This window comes from Mus pahari, chromosome 2, assembly GCF_900095145.1.
Source record: "Mus pahari chromosome 2, PAHARI_EIJ_v1.1, whole genome shotgun sequence".
In the NCBI taxonomy this organism is placed as follows: Eukaryota; Metazoa; Chordata; class Mammalia; order Rodentia; family Muridae; genus Mus; species Mus pahari.
The window spans coordinates 163150075-163165514 of NC_034591.1; the positions used below are offsets into that span (position 1 = coordinate 163150075).

General features: G+C 41.6%; 1 protein-coding gene across 3 annotated transcripts in view; it reads right to left on the bottom strand.

The window, feature by feature from the left end:
- The window catches only part of Ipo8 (importin 8), a 63746-nt gene that overhangs the window by 14178 nt on the left and 34128 nt on the right, over positions 1-15440 (bottom strand). For all 3 annotated transcript variants that reach the window (XM_021190562.1, XM_029534886.1, XM_029534887.1), the window contains exons 14-20: positions 14529-14694; positions 13439-13599; positions 11755-11880; positions 6491-6557; positions 4823-4948; positions 4094-4191; positions 1559-1654 (exon numbers count right to left, since the gene is read on the bottom strand). In XM_021190562.1, coding sequence (XP_021046221.1) covers positions 1559-1654; positions 4094-4191; positions 4823-4948; positions 6491-6557; positions 11755-11880; positions 13439-13599; positions 14529-14694 — 840 coding nt within the window. The remainder of the gene's footprint in view (positions 1-1558; positions 1655-4093; positions 4192-4822; positions 4949-6490; positions 6558-11754; positions 11881-13438; positions 13600-14528; positions 14695-15440) is intronic.

Consider the following 15440-nt stretch of genomic DNA (forward strand, 5'->3'; position numbering starts at 1 on the left):
GAAATAATATCTACTATCACATATATATAAAGCCACCAAGAGTTAAAGGAACCTTTAAAATTTAAAATACAATTATCATCCCTTTCTGTTGCACTAAAACAAGACTGATGAATTAGGAAAAATATTCATAGAAATATTTTATCTAATAAATGAAATGAATGAATGAATGAAAGATCACCACCAACAGCCCTGACAACACAGATAAGATATACCACCCTCCTGGTAGAAATAGCTCACAATGACCTCTGAAGTATTCTCACCTAAAAGCCAAAGCTGATTCTGACAGCAGCTGACAGGAAACACAGAGAAGCATAATGTCCAGGTGATAACCTGAGGGCATTGTGCTACATCGACGCTAACATTCAGACACCTAGTGTCCTCAGCTCTTCAGCACAAAGTCTCGAGCTTCCCAACACCTCTGCCGCCTAGGTCAGATGCAAACCCGCTGCAGAGTCTTGCTGACTGTACAGGGGCAGGCCCAGGTGAAGGCAACTATTCAACTCCTTCCTACTTAAGACATTTGTCCAACTTAAGTTGTCACCTTTCCCCACGTCATACAACTCTAAGTCAATGATGAGCTAGTCATCACACGTAAGTTTCCACATTCCTTCTTTCTACCTCAAGACATGTCCTTGTACTAGCATGATCTAAACACTTTCAAGACAATCAACACGGCCCTAGGGTCTAGAAAGCAAAACCATTCCATATTTAACTTGGAAAACAGTACAAATACACCTTCCTAGACACACTATAGACAGGCACACAATAGAATCTGCTGACGTTTGTCTGACCCATTTTCCTCTAGATTTGATCCTAGAAACCTTTTTGTTTACCACCCATAGACAGTAAGTGTGGGTTGCATAACTCTGCTTCCACACACTGCTGCCCATTAGCCTCCCTACCCAGGGAAGATTCTGTAGGCAAACCTACTCTCTTGTCCTTTACCCAGCCCTCTCCTCTAATGCCTTCTCTTTCCTGATGCTTCCTACAGAATCTCCTGCTTCACAATCTCTGCCTTCCTCACACCCACATGAGCCGCTGCTTCCTTGCTTATCAGCAGAAGACCCATCCATTGGTAGCACACTCAGCAACCAAAACCCTGGCCTTAGACCTTGTCATTTTTCTGCTCAAGGTCCTCTGTTTAACTGCTCAGAACAGCCAGGAGGCAGAGGCAGGCGAATTTCTGAGTTCGAGGCCAGACTGGTCTACAAAGTGAGTTCCAGGACAACCAGGGCTACACAGAGAAACCCTGTTTCGAAAAACCGGGAAAAAAAAAAAAAAAACTGCTCAGAGCAGAATCTAAAATGCCATTTTTACTTTGCGAGCCACATATGATCTCCATTACACATGCTCCTATTTGTTTCTCTGTTATTGCTATTATTGTTGTGAATGTTTCTGAGTCAGTTTTTTTCTATTATTCAAATAGTATTTGTACCAGCAAGCACAAACTCTGGCTGCCTTTTTAACTTTCCATCAAAACATAAATAGAGTATCAATCAAGCACGAGCATTTTTTTTACTGCAAATGTCCCAGAGGATGCTTTTCTGACATGCATCACCTGGTCAATTCCCCTTCCTTTGCACTGAAGAATGATGACTTCCAAGAGTTTTGCAGCATAGCACTCGGCATCTTCTCCTGACTCTCCACACAGCACCTAGAGAGACAAGTTAGCTCAGCATGAGTGCCACAGGGAAGCTGATGACCACAGGAAGCAAACCCTGTGAATTCAGTCACAGAAACCAGTTTTGCTGTCACAGGATCTTATGTAGCCCCGGCTGACCTAGAACTCACTGTGTGAACCACTAGGCAATAGGCTCAGAGAATTCTTCCTGTCTGCTTTTCAAGTGCTGGGATTAAGGGCCTGTAATCACATTGAGCAGGGATCACTGATTTTAGAAAAGCAACTTTCTGGGTGGGTGTGGTGGTGCACACCTTTAATCCCAGCACTGGGAGACAGAAGCAGGCAGATCTTTGTTTGCAAAAAGGCAACGAAACAGGGCATATCTTGTAATTTACAAGTGGACTGTGGAGCCACTCACCTGAGTTCAAACATGGTTCCAACACAGGAGCTCTGAGACCTGGAACAATTTACTAAGCAGCAGGCCCAGGGATAAAAGTGGGGCTCCCTAATGCCTTAAGCATTAAATACAGTGAGATACTCGAAAAAGGTCTTAACAGTTGCTAAGCAAGAGATGCTATCTTCAGAGGTGTAGTCAGTGCTCCTGTAGACAATCCTAAGGAAACTCACTGTGTTGGGGGAGGAGGAAATGATATATAAATGTTTTTAGAAGCAGGAGTGACAGTAGATACGACACAAGACACTAGTCAAGAAAAGAAGGAATCTCTGGGAGGTGGAATTGGTGCACACACATACAATTAAAAATAACTGTTTTTAAAATACACAGGAAATATCTGGTGTACTGCAATAACTTAATGAATATGAACTAGTATTAAAACTAGGAAAATGAAGCCGGGCGTGGTGGCGCATGCCTTTAATCCCAGCACTTGGGAGGCAGAGGCAGGCAGATTTCTGAGTTCGAGGCCAGCCTGGTCTACAGAGTGAGTTCCAGGACAGCCAGGACTGCAAAGAGAAACCCTGTCTCAAAAAACAAAAACAAAAAAAAAAAAACACTTAGGAAAATGAAATATATGTCACCTACTTGGCACTGCTGTGGACACTGCCTTCTCTGTGTCTGCTGTACAGAACACTGAGTAGCTGAGGGGACACACACACAACTGCTGTGTGCAGCTTTGTTTTCCCCTTGTCCCTACAACTGAGGGTTGAGGCCTGAAGACTGATGGTGAGATACCAGTTTACCAGTTTAGAGCTTTTACCAGCCGCTGACTCAACTCCCTGCTAATGAGGACCATGGCTGCACTATAGCTATTTCCTGCCCCCAACTCCTTGGCCTAAGTTTTTGGTTTCTAGTTTTTTGAGCTTTCCACAATTTGCCTCCTAGATTGATGCATTACAAGTTCACACACACACACACACACACACACACACACTTCCCTGAAGGAGGTAAACATGACTAAGTCATCAAAAAAACTCTAAGGTATAACCAAATAGTGGTTAAGATAACGCAGTGGACAACCATGTCTGTGCATAAATACATCCATGAATCATCACATACTAAACTAAGTGTTGCTATTGTAACTCTCATCATTGCTTACGTTGCTTGTGCTCAGATTGCCTACACCTAGGTACATAGGTGGCTTCCAATATACATTCAATTAAAAGTTAAATGACTGGTGCCATTCTGTCACAGACTGGCTACCTATATGGTAAGTTTTTCTAGCACTTTCCTTTAATTACTAACAAGCTCATGTTTTTAAGTTTTCTTTTTAGATTTATTTAATTTTATGTGTGTGTCTTATCTCCATGTTCACACCTGGTGCCCATAGAGGCCAGAAGAAGGTATTCAAAACCCCTAAAACTGAAGTCACAAATGATTATGAGCCGCCATGTGGGTGCTGAGAACTGAATCTGGGTCCTCTGCAAGAGCAACAAGTGCTCTTAACCATTTGAGCCATCATCTTTCCAGCACCCACAAGTTTATATTTTGGAAAGAAAAAAAAAAATGGAAAGAAAAGTAGAAAACCTCCATATTGCAAGGTTCTCTATCCATGGATTCAGCCAACCATAAACCAAATGTTGTTTAAGACTTGGACCTGCACTGAATGTATACAGATTCTTTTTCTTGTTGTTATTCCCTGACCTACATGGTTTAACAACTACTTATATAACATTACACTATATCAGGTATTACGAAAGTGAGTTAAAGTGCATGCTGAGATGTACAAGGGCTGTGGGCAAAGACCACACTTGTTAGTTATGGGACCAGAGGACTGAAAACCCACAGGGGTCTTAGACTGGTCTCTACGGACACTGAGAGATGGTTGTATTAACTTAGAAAATTTCAAAGTTCACAGATATCGAAGTGACATAAACACAACACATACTGTGAAACTTTCACAGTAATCACAAACTCATTTTTAAAATGAAATTGACGAATCTATTCAGGTAAAGCAGTATAAACTAAAAACCTAACCACTGTGAAGAATCACAGGACAACTGACAGGATACACTTACCTTCCTGCACATTGTGAACAAGACTTCTAAATGCTTTGGGTTTGACAGCAGAGCGTTGGTATCTACTGTCACGTAATTATGCAGGAGAGGCATCATGTCTGGGAAGAGATCCAGAATCCCACTGAGACGAGTGCAACAGGTACAGAAATGAATGATCCCTAATAGAACCACAGCTCCGTAGCACTCAAATGCTGTCTCCCTTAGCAACCACAAAGGTTAGAAAAAGTCATGATATACCTGCTCTATTTATGCCTGAAGACAATGCAGACTAGGAAGGTTAAAATGCTCACTGTTTATCAGAATAACACTTCTGACCTTTGCCTGTCCCCATTCCCACTGCACTCAGCACTACCCGACACACAGTCAAGGCCTCGCTGATTGGCCTTAAAGCACCCTTGTACTTCCCCTCCTGCTAGAATGCAAACTACAGAAGGGCTGCAGCCACTCACTGCTGAATGGCTGGGCTGATGACAGTGCTTAGGACATAGCTGTATTCACAAAGTATTTACTCAATTTATACATGAACACATGCTCTGGTTGCAAACTAACATAAGAAACAAGACATGTTGCCCACCTCCTCTGCCTATCAAAGGGCTGAAACACTGGTAAAATCACCCCCAACCCTTTCCTTGACAATAAAATGAAAACATCTCATTAGTACTGAATCATCATTTGTTAAGGGAAGTACATCCAGAAAGAAAGAAAAACTGTTTTACGATCAATGCATGCCTGTAAAGTACTCGAAGCAATCCTGCTGGAAAACTTCATATAAAATGCCCAGGAGCTGCCACATCTGCGGGGAGATGGCATGGCAGGTTAAATTGTATGCCAGGGAAAGGATTTCCTCATAGAATTCTAGAAGAGAAAAACCTCTAGTTAGAATGCGAGGAAACAGCAAGATTACAGGGGACCACACAGAGGACCCAAACACATCCCTCCGATGTGTCCATGCTTCCCTGTACCCCTTCCTCAGTGACATCAGCCAGAGAGGCTGCCTTCAGCTCTTACTGAGATCTACCCCGTACTCAACAAAGGAAGACAACAATCTGCGCTGAAAAATATTTAAAATTTCTATTTTACAATATGTATAGAGGCACATGCCTTTAATTCCAGCACTCTGTAGGCAGAGGCAGGCAGATCTCTAAGTTCAAAGCTAGACTGGTCTACATAGCAAGTTCCAGGCTAGCCAAGGTAAACTGAAATCCTAGGAAGAAAATTCAAATTTCAGCTGAGGCATAGTGGTGCAAGCCTTTAATCTCAGCACTTGGGAGGAAGAGGCAGGCAGCTCTCTGTGAGTTTGAGGCCAGCTGCATCTATATAGTGAGTTCCAGGACAGCCAGAGCTCATAATGAGATTCCCATCTCAAAAAAACAAAAAACAAAACAAACAAACAAAAACAAAAACAAAAATAAAACAACAAAAATCAAATGTCTATTTTATAACATAAAATAGTTTCTATCTATAAGATTATATTACAAATTTATAAGAGAACTACATTAGCATACCTCTATCATATAGATTTAAAACTTATAAACAGTAATATTCTTGGAACGTTTCATGATACAGGGATAATATACATTACTACCACATTTTTAGTTTTTATCAACAGCTATAAAATATGTAGCATTTCTCCAAGTTATAGAACTTACAGTTTGAGCAGTGTCCTTCAGTTTACCTCAGAATACTTTATATCTAACGTTACGTGAAGAGGCCCAAAGAAATGTTCTGTATGCACACACCCTATTATTACTCTCAGTAAAGCACAGCTTTCTATATCCCAGACTAAAGCAATTTCACCCAGTTCCTCTCTGTCCCTCTCCCCATCTTCTTCTCCTCCCCTCCTTTCTCCCCTTTCTTTCCTTCTCCATCTCTCCCTCTCTTCTTCCTCCCTAACTCCCCCCCCCACACACACACACACTATGATCTCAAGTAGCCCAGGCTGGCCTCAAACCATGTAGCCAAAGATGAATAACCTTGAACTTCCAATCTTCTTGCCTCCACATTCCAAGAGCTGTCCTACCCATGTCAGCGTATGTGGTGTTGGGAACAAACCCAGGGATTCCTGAATAGCAGGCAAGCATTCTACCAACTGATCTATGACCTATAACCCCAGTTCATCTCATAAAATGTAAATATTGCATTCTCTGGCCTTTAAATTTTCTAAAACCAGAAAATCTTCATTGCACACATTAAGAGTTAACTGCTGAATCTATCTAGCTATTATCTAGCTATATCTAGCTATTATCAGAAAGCTAAGCTTTAAGTTTAAAGAAAGCAATTCCCCTTTCTCAAAACCATCTACCTCACTAAGTTTAAAAAGCTAAAAGTTACACTTTCAGTTCATCAAATTGGAAAAAAAAAATCTCAGTTTACCTTTTCTCCAACCTCTGAACTTACCAATAACGTGCTTCTGTAAAACAAGATCAATGATTCGTAGGCAGATGTTCTCCAACTGCTGTATAATCTAAAGATAAATTTTAAAGAGTCTGAAATTCATTGCGATCATTCTGAACTTAACAGATGAATTAGTGTCATCCCAACTAAATATCAACAAGATATTTTGAGAGTGGAAGTTGGAATCTTCATGGGAAAAGTAAGTATGCAAAAATACAGGGAAGTTCTGAAATTCAGCAAGAGATAGTGATGCAAGTTAAACCAATGGAAAATCTGAATTAGATACTTCCTTACCTCACATTCTATACCAAATAAATTCCTTATGGATCAAAGATTTCTATGTAAAGAACCATAACATAAAAAAATACCAGAAAAAGTACAAGAATCCTTGCACAACCACAAGGAGGTAAAGAAAGTCACAACCAAAACAAGAACTTAGGACACTGAAGCACCTGACTGCAAAAATTATCAAGTGTTCCTGCACAAGAACACGAGCAGATCAAGACAAATGACAAACAGACTGAAGGACCGTCGCATGGCATCACAAATGATAGATTCCCCTTATACACAAAATCTGACAGAAAAACAGGCACAGCCTATAAAAAACATAAAAGCCTCCAGCTCATGAAGAGATAGTCACTCTCACCCAGGTGAGATTACAGACTGAATACGACAGCTAAGGCTGGGTCAGAAGAGTGGGGTAGGAAAGACAAGAGTTCTGATCTTGGAAGTACACACTCGTATGTAATCTCAGCCAACATCCCCTCAAGGAATTGACTCACAGACACTTCCCACTCCTGTGACAGGACTTATAAAAGGCCATTCAATGCAATAGTATACGTGACACTAACAACCAAATATTCACTTAACAGGGAATGTCAATATCTACTCACTAGGGATTGGCCATGTAAATGTGATACACATACAAGAGAATTCTAGTAAAACCATTAAAACCATAGGCTTTGGAAAGGGGCTAGAGTATGCGGGCAGAAGTTAAGGAGGGGTAACTGAGGGGGCCTCTCCGTCTACGAGGAAGACACACCCACGCTGGATGAAGGCATTCCAGTGAACCTGCTTTGGGTTCACCACGACCTAAGTGAGCTCAATAAACTCAGTAGTTCTCCAGGGCAATTGTGGTAGAATCAACTCTGGTTAGTCACTGAGACCTTAGATGGAAGAAAGCAGGTATTGTTCACACTCCGGAAGAGATTTCAGCAAAATATATTATCATCTTCATGAAAGACAAATACGTGAACTTACTTTTTGCTAGCTTGACAATAGAAAAATCTCAGAAAGATTACAAAAGAAAACTACAACTTCTGAGAAGAGATTTGATGACTGGAGTAACTGAGTAAGGTTCAGAATTTAACTAAATATCGTCTCAGAACTTTTCAATTATTAAATACTCAATACATACATATACCCATGCCCACTGTCATTGTACATATATTACAGTACACCAGGTTGGCCTCAAATTCATAGAAATTCACCTTCCAACTTGTCTTCTGGATGGCTGCGATTAAAAGCATGCACCACCATGACCAGCTGCTGTATTAGACTTTTTTTTTTTCCTAAGACAGGGTCTCACTGTGTAGCTCTGGCTAGAAATCACTCTGTAGATCAGGCTTGCCTTGAACTCACAGAGATCCACCTGCCTCTGGCTTTGAAATGCTGGGATTAAAACTATATGCCACTATGCTTGGTTATTGTATCAAATATATTTTAAATGAATAAAAGTTAATAATCAAAAGGAAGTTGAAAATCACTGGTGAGATACACTTTTGTGTAAATGTACAATTCAATCTTAGAGCATATTCTAATATTCAATTTTAATTTTACTTGTGGTCTTTTTCAGAGTTTGTTTTGTTTATAGATTTATTTATTTATTATGTATATACTATTCTGCCTGCATATACTCCTACAGGCCAGAAGAGGGCACCAGATCTCATTATAGATGGCTATGAGCAACCATGTGATCGCTGGGAATTGAACTCAGGACCTCTGGAAGAACAGCCAGTGCTCTCAACCACTGAGCCATCTCTCTTGCCCATCTGTAATATTTTTTATTTAATTGAAATAATAATTTTTAGGGTACAGTTTGATAACTTGCTATATGATAAACTGTTATTTTGAAGTTCAAATGATCCAAAATCTAGACTCTGCCAATATCCTTAAAATATCAGATAAAAATAAACCTGCTTGGGTACCATTTTAGATTTCCAAGTTTTGCCCTTTCTAAGTAACCATAGGTGTGTTTTTATTTGAAAGAAGTATGGCTTCCAGAGTTTACTTTTACTAAGAGGAAGTTCAAAGTTAAGGAATAAGCAGGAGAGTTGTCTGAGCAGATCGTAATATATGAGAGCCCAGTTCAGATCACAGGACAGATGCGTTGAGGTTTGGTCTTGCTGTGTACTGTAAGTGCAGGGAAGGGCTGTTGGGGGGAAGACCTGGAATCCATACACACACAGACCCTAGTGATGCCATGTGACCTCATCCCCGAGTTATTTCTGAATGGTAAATAAAGATGCCAACAGCCAATAGCTGGGAGAAGAGACAGAGATGTGGTTAAGGATTCCTGGGCTTTGGGAGGTTGGGGGGGGGGGCCATGACAGGAAGAAGAAGGTGAAGGAGAAGGAAGAAGATGCCATGGGTTAGAGTCAATAGAACATGGCCCTAAGGGCTGGCCAATTGGAGTTATGAGCAGCCCAGATGAAACAGTGTAAGTAATAACTCGGGGTTATTGATAGCAAAGTAGATTCTAATAGCATGGAGGGTAGATATCTGCCCAGCTATTTAAGGTTTATTGTAAATATAAAAGTTTTGATGTATCTTTTATCCAGAAACTGAATGATCAAAGGTGAGGTAGAAACCCTGGGTCAGGATTAAAAATTTCAACAACACAGACGCTGGGCAGTGTACAACTTCCTGTAGTAACTGCAGCCCCTGGGTACAATGAACCTTCCAAGAGCATGCACGCACACGCGTGTGCGCGCACACACACACACACACACACACACACACACCTACATGTGGACACATACCTATAAGTAAAATATACATATATGTATGTAACAACTAATGAAAAAAGAAGCCATAAATTTGAAAAAGGGCTAAAAGGAGTGGGAGGGTTTGCAGGGAGGAAAAGGAAGAGAGAAATGGTGTGATTATATGATAATCTCAGAAAAGAAATACTTTTTTAAATTATTTTTTAATCTGTGAAAACTTCAAGAACAGTTAATCAGGTGAGCAAATTACGGCTGGTTTTGTTTCTAATTATGCAAAAGGCTTTCCATTTTCATCTGTAGGTATGAAGCCAGATGTGACTTGCTGAGTATGCCTCAACCTTAACCCATGCCTCCTTTGCTAAGTATAGTGATTCAACACTACATGAAGTTTTAAAAAAATTAATATCAAATTCAAAAATGCAAAATGCTTTCATTTTCAAAAATACGCAGTTTTTTTCTCTTCACAATACCCATACTTGGGAAAACTGGACTCAATGATTTCTAAGGTCTTGTGAAATTAAAAATAAAGGTGAAAGTATAATTAGCTTAAGTATAGCTACTCTAAGTTACTTTGGTCTAACTCACTGGTTACCAAAGACAAGAGTTTCAACATGAAAACACAAAAATAAAATACTGAATATGAAAATTAAAGCCCTTAGGGACAGGAAGGACCGGCAGAGAAACACCGCACTACTTCAGCAAGCCCCCTGGGTGCCTGATGAACACAGGATGAATCTGCAGTCACATGGCTCACAGCACAGTATAAAGAGCAGGCACCTGCTTCCCAAACCCTCACTTATTGAACAAATCTGTCACTACTAAACAGCACTCTATGCTCACAGACACAATTTTCTTTAAGGAAAGGCCATGTTCCACTAGGGAAGGAGAACTCTGAGTTTTCATTGGGAAAGCTGACATGTGACAAGAATGGCCCAATGCAAATCTAGACCCATAACTGACCATTTGTGACCAGGTACAATAATCCTCAGCCTCCTGACCCTCACTTCTGCCTTTGCAAAGAGACTCTACTACCTATTAACATCCTTGAACCAGCTAAGTACTGAATACAGCATCTAAACTCTTATCCCTGGGCCTCAGCAGCGACTTGGCTGGTAGAGCGACTGCCTAGCGTGTGTGAAGCCCTGGATGCCATCCCCAGCACTGCATAAATACATCTGTTTCAGCCAAGCACAGGGGAAACAGGTAAGGCCAGGAGGATCACCTCATCAAGGCCTGCCTTGGTTACAGAGCAAGTCTGGGGCCAACCTGGGTGGCTGAAGACCTTGTCTCAAAAACTTAATTCTATTTTACCTTAGTGTTCCTCTGAGAGTTGGATGTCTTCAAGTTTTTGCTTACTCCTCTCCAGTCTTACTGTACCTCTTACATCACAACTATGTTCCTTTACTAATACTGGCCACTGTAATTGAAAGCTCCATCCTTCTCCACTAAAATTAGACTGTGGGTCCTAGAAGTCAAGACCCCTGTTCTAGTTAAAGCAGCGATTCACAGAAACCCGGCCTGTGGGTCCTAGAAGTCAAGACCCCTGTTCTAGTAAAGCAGCGATTCACAGAGACCCGGCCTGTGGGTCCTAGAAGTCAAGACCCCTGTTCTAGTAAAGCAGCGATTCACAGAAGCCCGGCCCGGCACACAGCAGATACGATGACCTGAACTCAGATTAATGCAAAGGCTTACACTGCTGACTTTCAATAAATGGGCAATTTCCTACCTCAATCATCTTAGTACATTACTTTAAAATTTGAGAGCAACTTATTTGCTTGTGTGTTTGGAAAAAGGCTTTCACTACCTAGCCCAGGCTGGCCATGGACTTGTAGTCTTCCTGCATAAATGCTGAAGTGAGGACGATTTTTAAAACTTACCAATATAATGAAATATAAATCTTTAATACCAAGACTTTGGGCTGGTAAGACAGGTCAGCAGGTAGGATCACTGCTCATAGTGCTGGAGAAATAGTTCAGTGGTTACGAGTCTTGCAGCTTTTTCAGGACCTGGGTTCATATCCCAGCACCCATGCTAGGCAGCCCACAACTGCCTATAACTCTAGTTCCAGGGAATTTGACATCCTCTTCTGAGGAAACCCATACGTATATGCACACACATTTGATATACACACACAAATACATAAACGTGGCATGTATACACACATACGAATAATAAATTAAAAAGGCAAGAATTCATAAGCATTGGTCACATAAATTTCAGTTAATATAACCATTCTAATAAGACACAAGGTACCCCACCCACCTCTGGACGATCTTCCACAACTGTTAAGATAGTGTCAATGGTGTGTAAAATTCCCATGGCCATGACAGTTTTGTCTTCAATTTCTTCATACTCATCACTCTGAAGAACTTTACCGAATATCTCAGCCTGTGAACATTACATTATAATACTCAACAGTTGGTACCATGGCAAAGGAGAAGCACTGCACACCCAAATGCTAGCACTTCTCAGACACTAAGTTCTGCCCCCTGTGGACCGCATCACCTTTTGTCTTGCAATGACAGATCCCGGCATGCTTTAAGTATAACCACCCTTTTGTACCCATTGTAGTCACACACATGAAACACTTATTAACTATATACCAATATATATATAACCAATAGCTAACATTTATTTAACTGTTAATTATCTTTAGGCAAATAAAACTGAAATCTAGAAACACTGAAAACAAGTGTTTCTAAAAAGAAAAATGTGACAAAATATTTAGAAAATGAAAGCAAAGATCACTCAGAAAATTATTAAAAGAAAAATAGACACAGACAAAAATAGAAGAAAGGGTATATGGGTAGGATTCAGTTCCAGTCTGATATCCACATCAGGAAGTGCAAAAGAAGGTGGGAAACACTAAAAATTACCAAAGAGGCAACAACAGCAATAAACTATTCTCCTGGGCTGGCAAGATGGTTCTGTGGTAAAGGCATTTGCTACATACGCTTGGCAATGGGAGTTCAATCCCCACAAAACACATAAGTTTGGAAGAAGAAAACTAACCCCACAGAGTTGTGTGTTCTCTCTCTCTCTCTCTCTCTCTCTCTCTCTCTCTCTCTCTCTCTCTCTCTCTCNGATGGTTCTGTGGTAAAGGCATTTGCTACATACGCTTGGCAATGGGAGTTCAATCCCCACAAAACACATAAGTTTGGAAGAAGAAAACTAACCCCTCAGAGTTGTTTGTTCTCTCTCTCTCTCCCTCCCTCCCTCCCTCCCTTCCCCCCTCTCTCTCACACACACACCCTATGTATAGAAGGAAAATGAGATTCCAATTCCAAGTGCTCACATTAAGAGTGTCATTATGGCATTTCGGGATATTACAGATAAAAGGGAATATCTTGAATGGGGTTAATTTAAGGCTAATTAGTCCAACCTTAGGAATATCTGAATGATCAAATACTGTCATATTAATATTTTGTTTACAAATGAAACTCTACTCCAAATTCTGGAGTTTAATTTATTGGGGGGGGGGGGGCATCTAGAGCTGCCAAGAACCCTGATCCTCTGGAAGAGTAGCAAGTGCTCTTAACCACTGAACCATTATCTCCAGCCCCCATTAAGGGCTATTTACCAAACTAACATACACTTAGCTCATTCTTACTGCTGCTATGTGGCCATTTCTTCCTGAAGGGAGTGAAGGGAAGAGGAAAGCTTATAAGACTTCGGAAGTAAACAAAAATTACAAGGCTCCTAGAAGGGAATTCATCAGCAAGTTCATGAGATTTGCAAGACTCCTCTCCAAATTATAACAACAACAGTGCAGGAGAGTGAGTTGCTTCAACATTATGCAGGGAGCTCCAGGGATGCAGCTTTCAAGGTCACCCATGTTGGAATGAGTTTTTCAGTGATGTGGCAGCCTTGAGTCAGACATTCTCCTGTACATAGCAGATTCCTGTAAGTAATGACATCTCTCCAGCAGAAGCCAGCCATCACTTACCAAGTGCTGGGTTGTGTCGACAGCGATGGAGGCCACATCCTGACTGTATTCACATATGAGCTTCTGGATGACATTGGTGACATCATCATTCTCCGTCTCTCTGACAATGTGCAGCAGCTCCTGCATGATGAATCTCACGTACGGTTTCATGTACTCCTTGGCTAATGCAGACAGATAGATGAAATCAGCAAGAGCTCATCACTCAGACATGGTAACTCCAAGATAAGACTCTAGATGTTGCTGTGCTGTGGTGAGCAAGCTACAAAGCCGTATTAAATAACCTTCTGGAGTCTTACAGCATCAGGCTGTGATGTTCTGCCTAAGGAATAATTGTCCCACCTCGAAGGCCAGCAGTTCTACACCCTATGGGAAACTAATTGCACAAATGCTGTGTCATGAGCCTGACTGTGGATCAAAATGACAAGAAACCCTTGCCCACAGAGTCTATGGTTCACACTGAAGGGAACCAACACTGACCTGCCCTATCTTTACCTACCCTCCCCAGAAGATCTTTACACCTCATCCAATCTTCCTGCTAAAACAGGACATAGCACATGCTCTCATAAAGCTGAACTTCTTGCAAAGGTTATTTGGATCTTGAATAGAACATCTTTATGAACAAACAAACAAACTGTGTCACTGCACACTGGAAATATTACCTGCTATTTTCTGAACTTGTAGAACCATGGAACCCTAGAGTTGAATCTTGGTGCTATCCAATCTAACTTCTTAAACAGAGACAGGAGGAAATGAAGGCCTGACAGGTTTAGAACCTTGCCAGCCTTTAAGCCTCAGAGAGAAGAAGCTGGATGCCTTGACCACTCTCATGTGGTCAGTCAGAGAGCACCAAAGCTGGTCCAGGTACCTTAATGCCCAGCTTACTCTAGTACCCAGCAATTACTGCTTCTGACTAAATTGTTCTATAAACCACAATCCACAGAACTAAAATGGGCACCTATAAAATTCAGAAGTGGAGCAAGGAATCTAAACTCAGGACCCTCAGGCTTAGAAATCTGCTTCTTTAAAGAAGGAAGTGAGTGAGATTACTTAAGGCTATGTATTTAAAAAGAAAAGATAAGTGTGGCATCACCTTGTGCCTGGTTGGAGATCAGCGACTGCAGTGCGAGGGCAGCTTCCACCTTGACAGGCATCTCCTCATCTTCAATCAGGCTCTTCTTTGCTAATTCTACTGCATTTCTGAGGTTGAGCTCATTGTGAAACTTCAAAGAACTAAATGCATGCAGCACCCAGCAGGACTGCAAGGAAAAAAGAGGTACTAACTGGGATGGCAGTGCTCTGTGGCAGTGTTGGCGTAGCCACTGGATGACATCACTGTGTCAGCAACAGCCACTAAGATGCCATCACTCTGTGTTAGGGGCAGCCACTGGATGGTATAATTGTGTCAGGGCAGCCACTAAGATATCACTGTGTCAGGGGCAGCCACTGGATGTCATCACTGTGTAAGGGGCAGCCACTGGATGACATCACTGTGTCAGGGGCAGCCACTGGATGTCATCACTGTGTAAGGGGCAGCCACTAGATGACATCACTGTGTCAGGGGCAGCCACTGGATGGCATCACTGTGTCAGGGGCAGCCACTGGATGGCATCACTGTGTCAGGGGCAGCCACTGGATGGCATCACTGTGTCAGGGGCAGCCACTGGATTGCATCACTGAGTCAGGGGCAGCCACTGGATGACATCACTCTGTGTCAGGAGGCAGCCACCAAGATGACCGCTCTGTGAGTGTCAAGGAGCAGTCACTGGCATAACATCACTCTGTGACAGTGTTACACATGAAAAGTCTTTCACCAAATCATCATATTCACTTAAAAACTACCCTATAGGGGCTGGTCAGATGGCTCAGTGGCTAAGAGCACCTGACTGCTTTTTCGAAGGTCCGGAGTTCAAATCCCAGCAACCATATGGTGGCTCATAACCATCCGTAACAAGATCTGACGTCCTCTTCTGGAGTGTCTGAAGACAGCTACAGTGTGCTTACA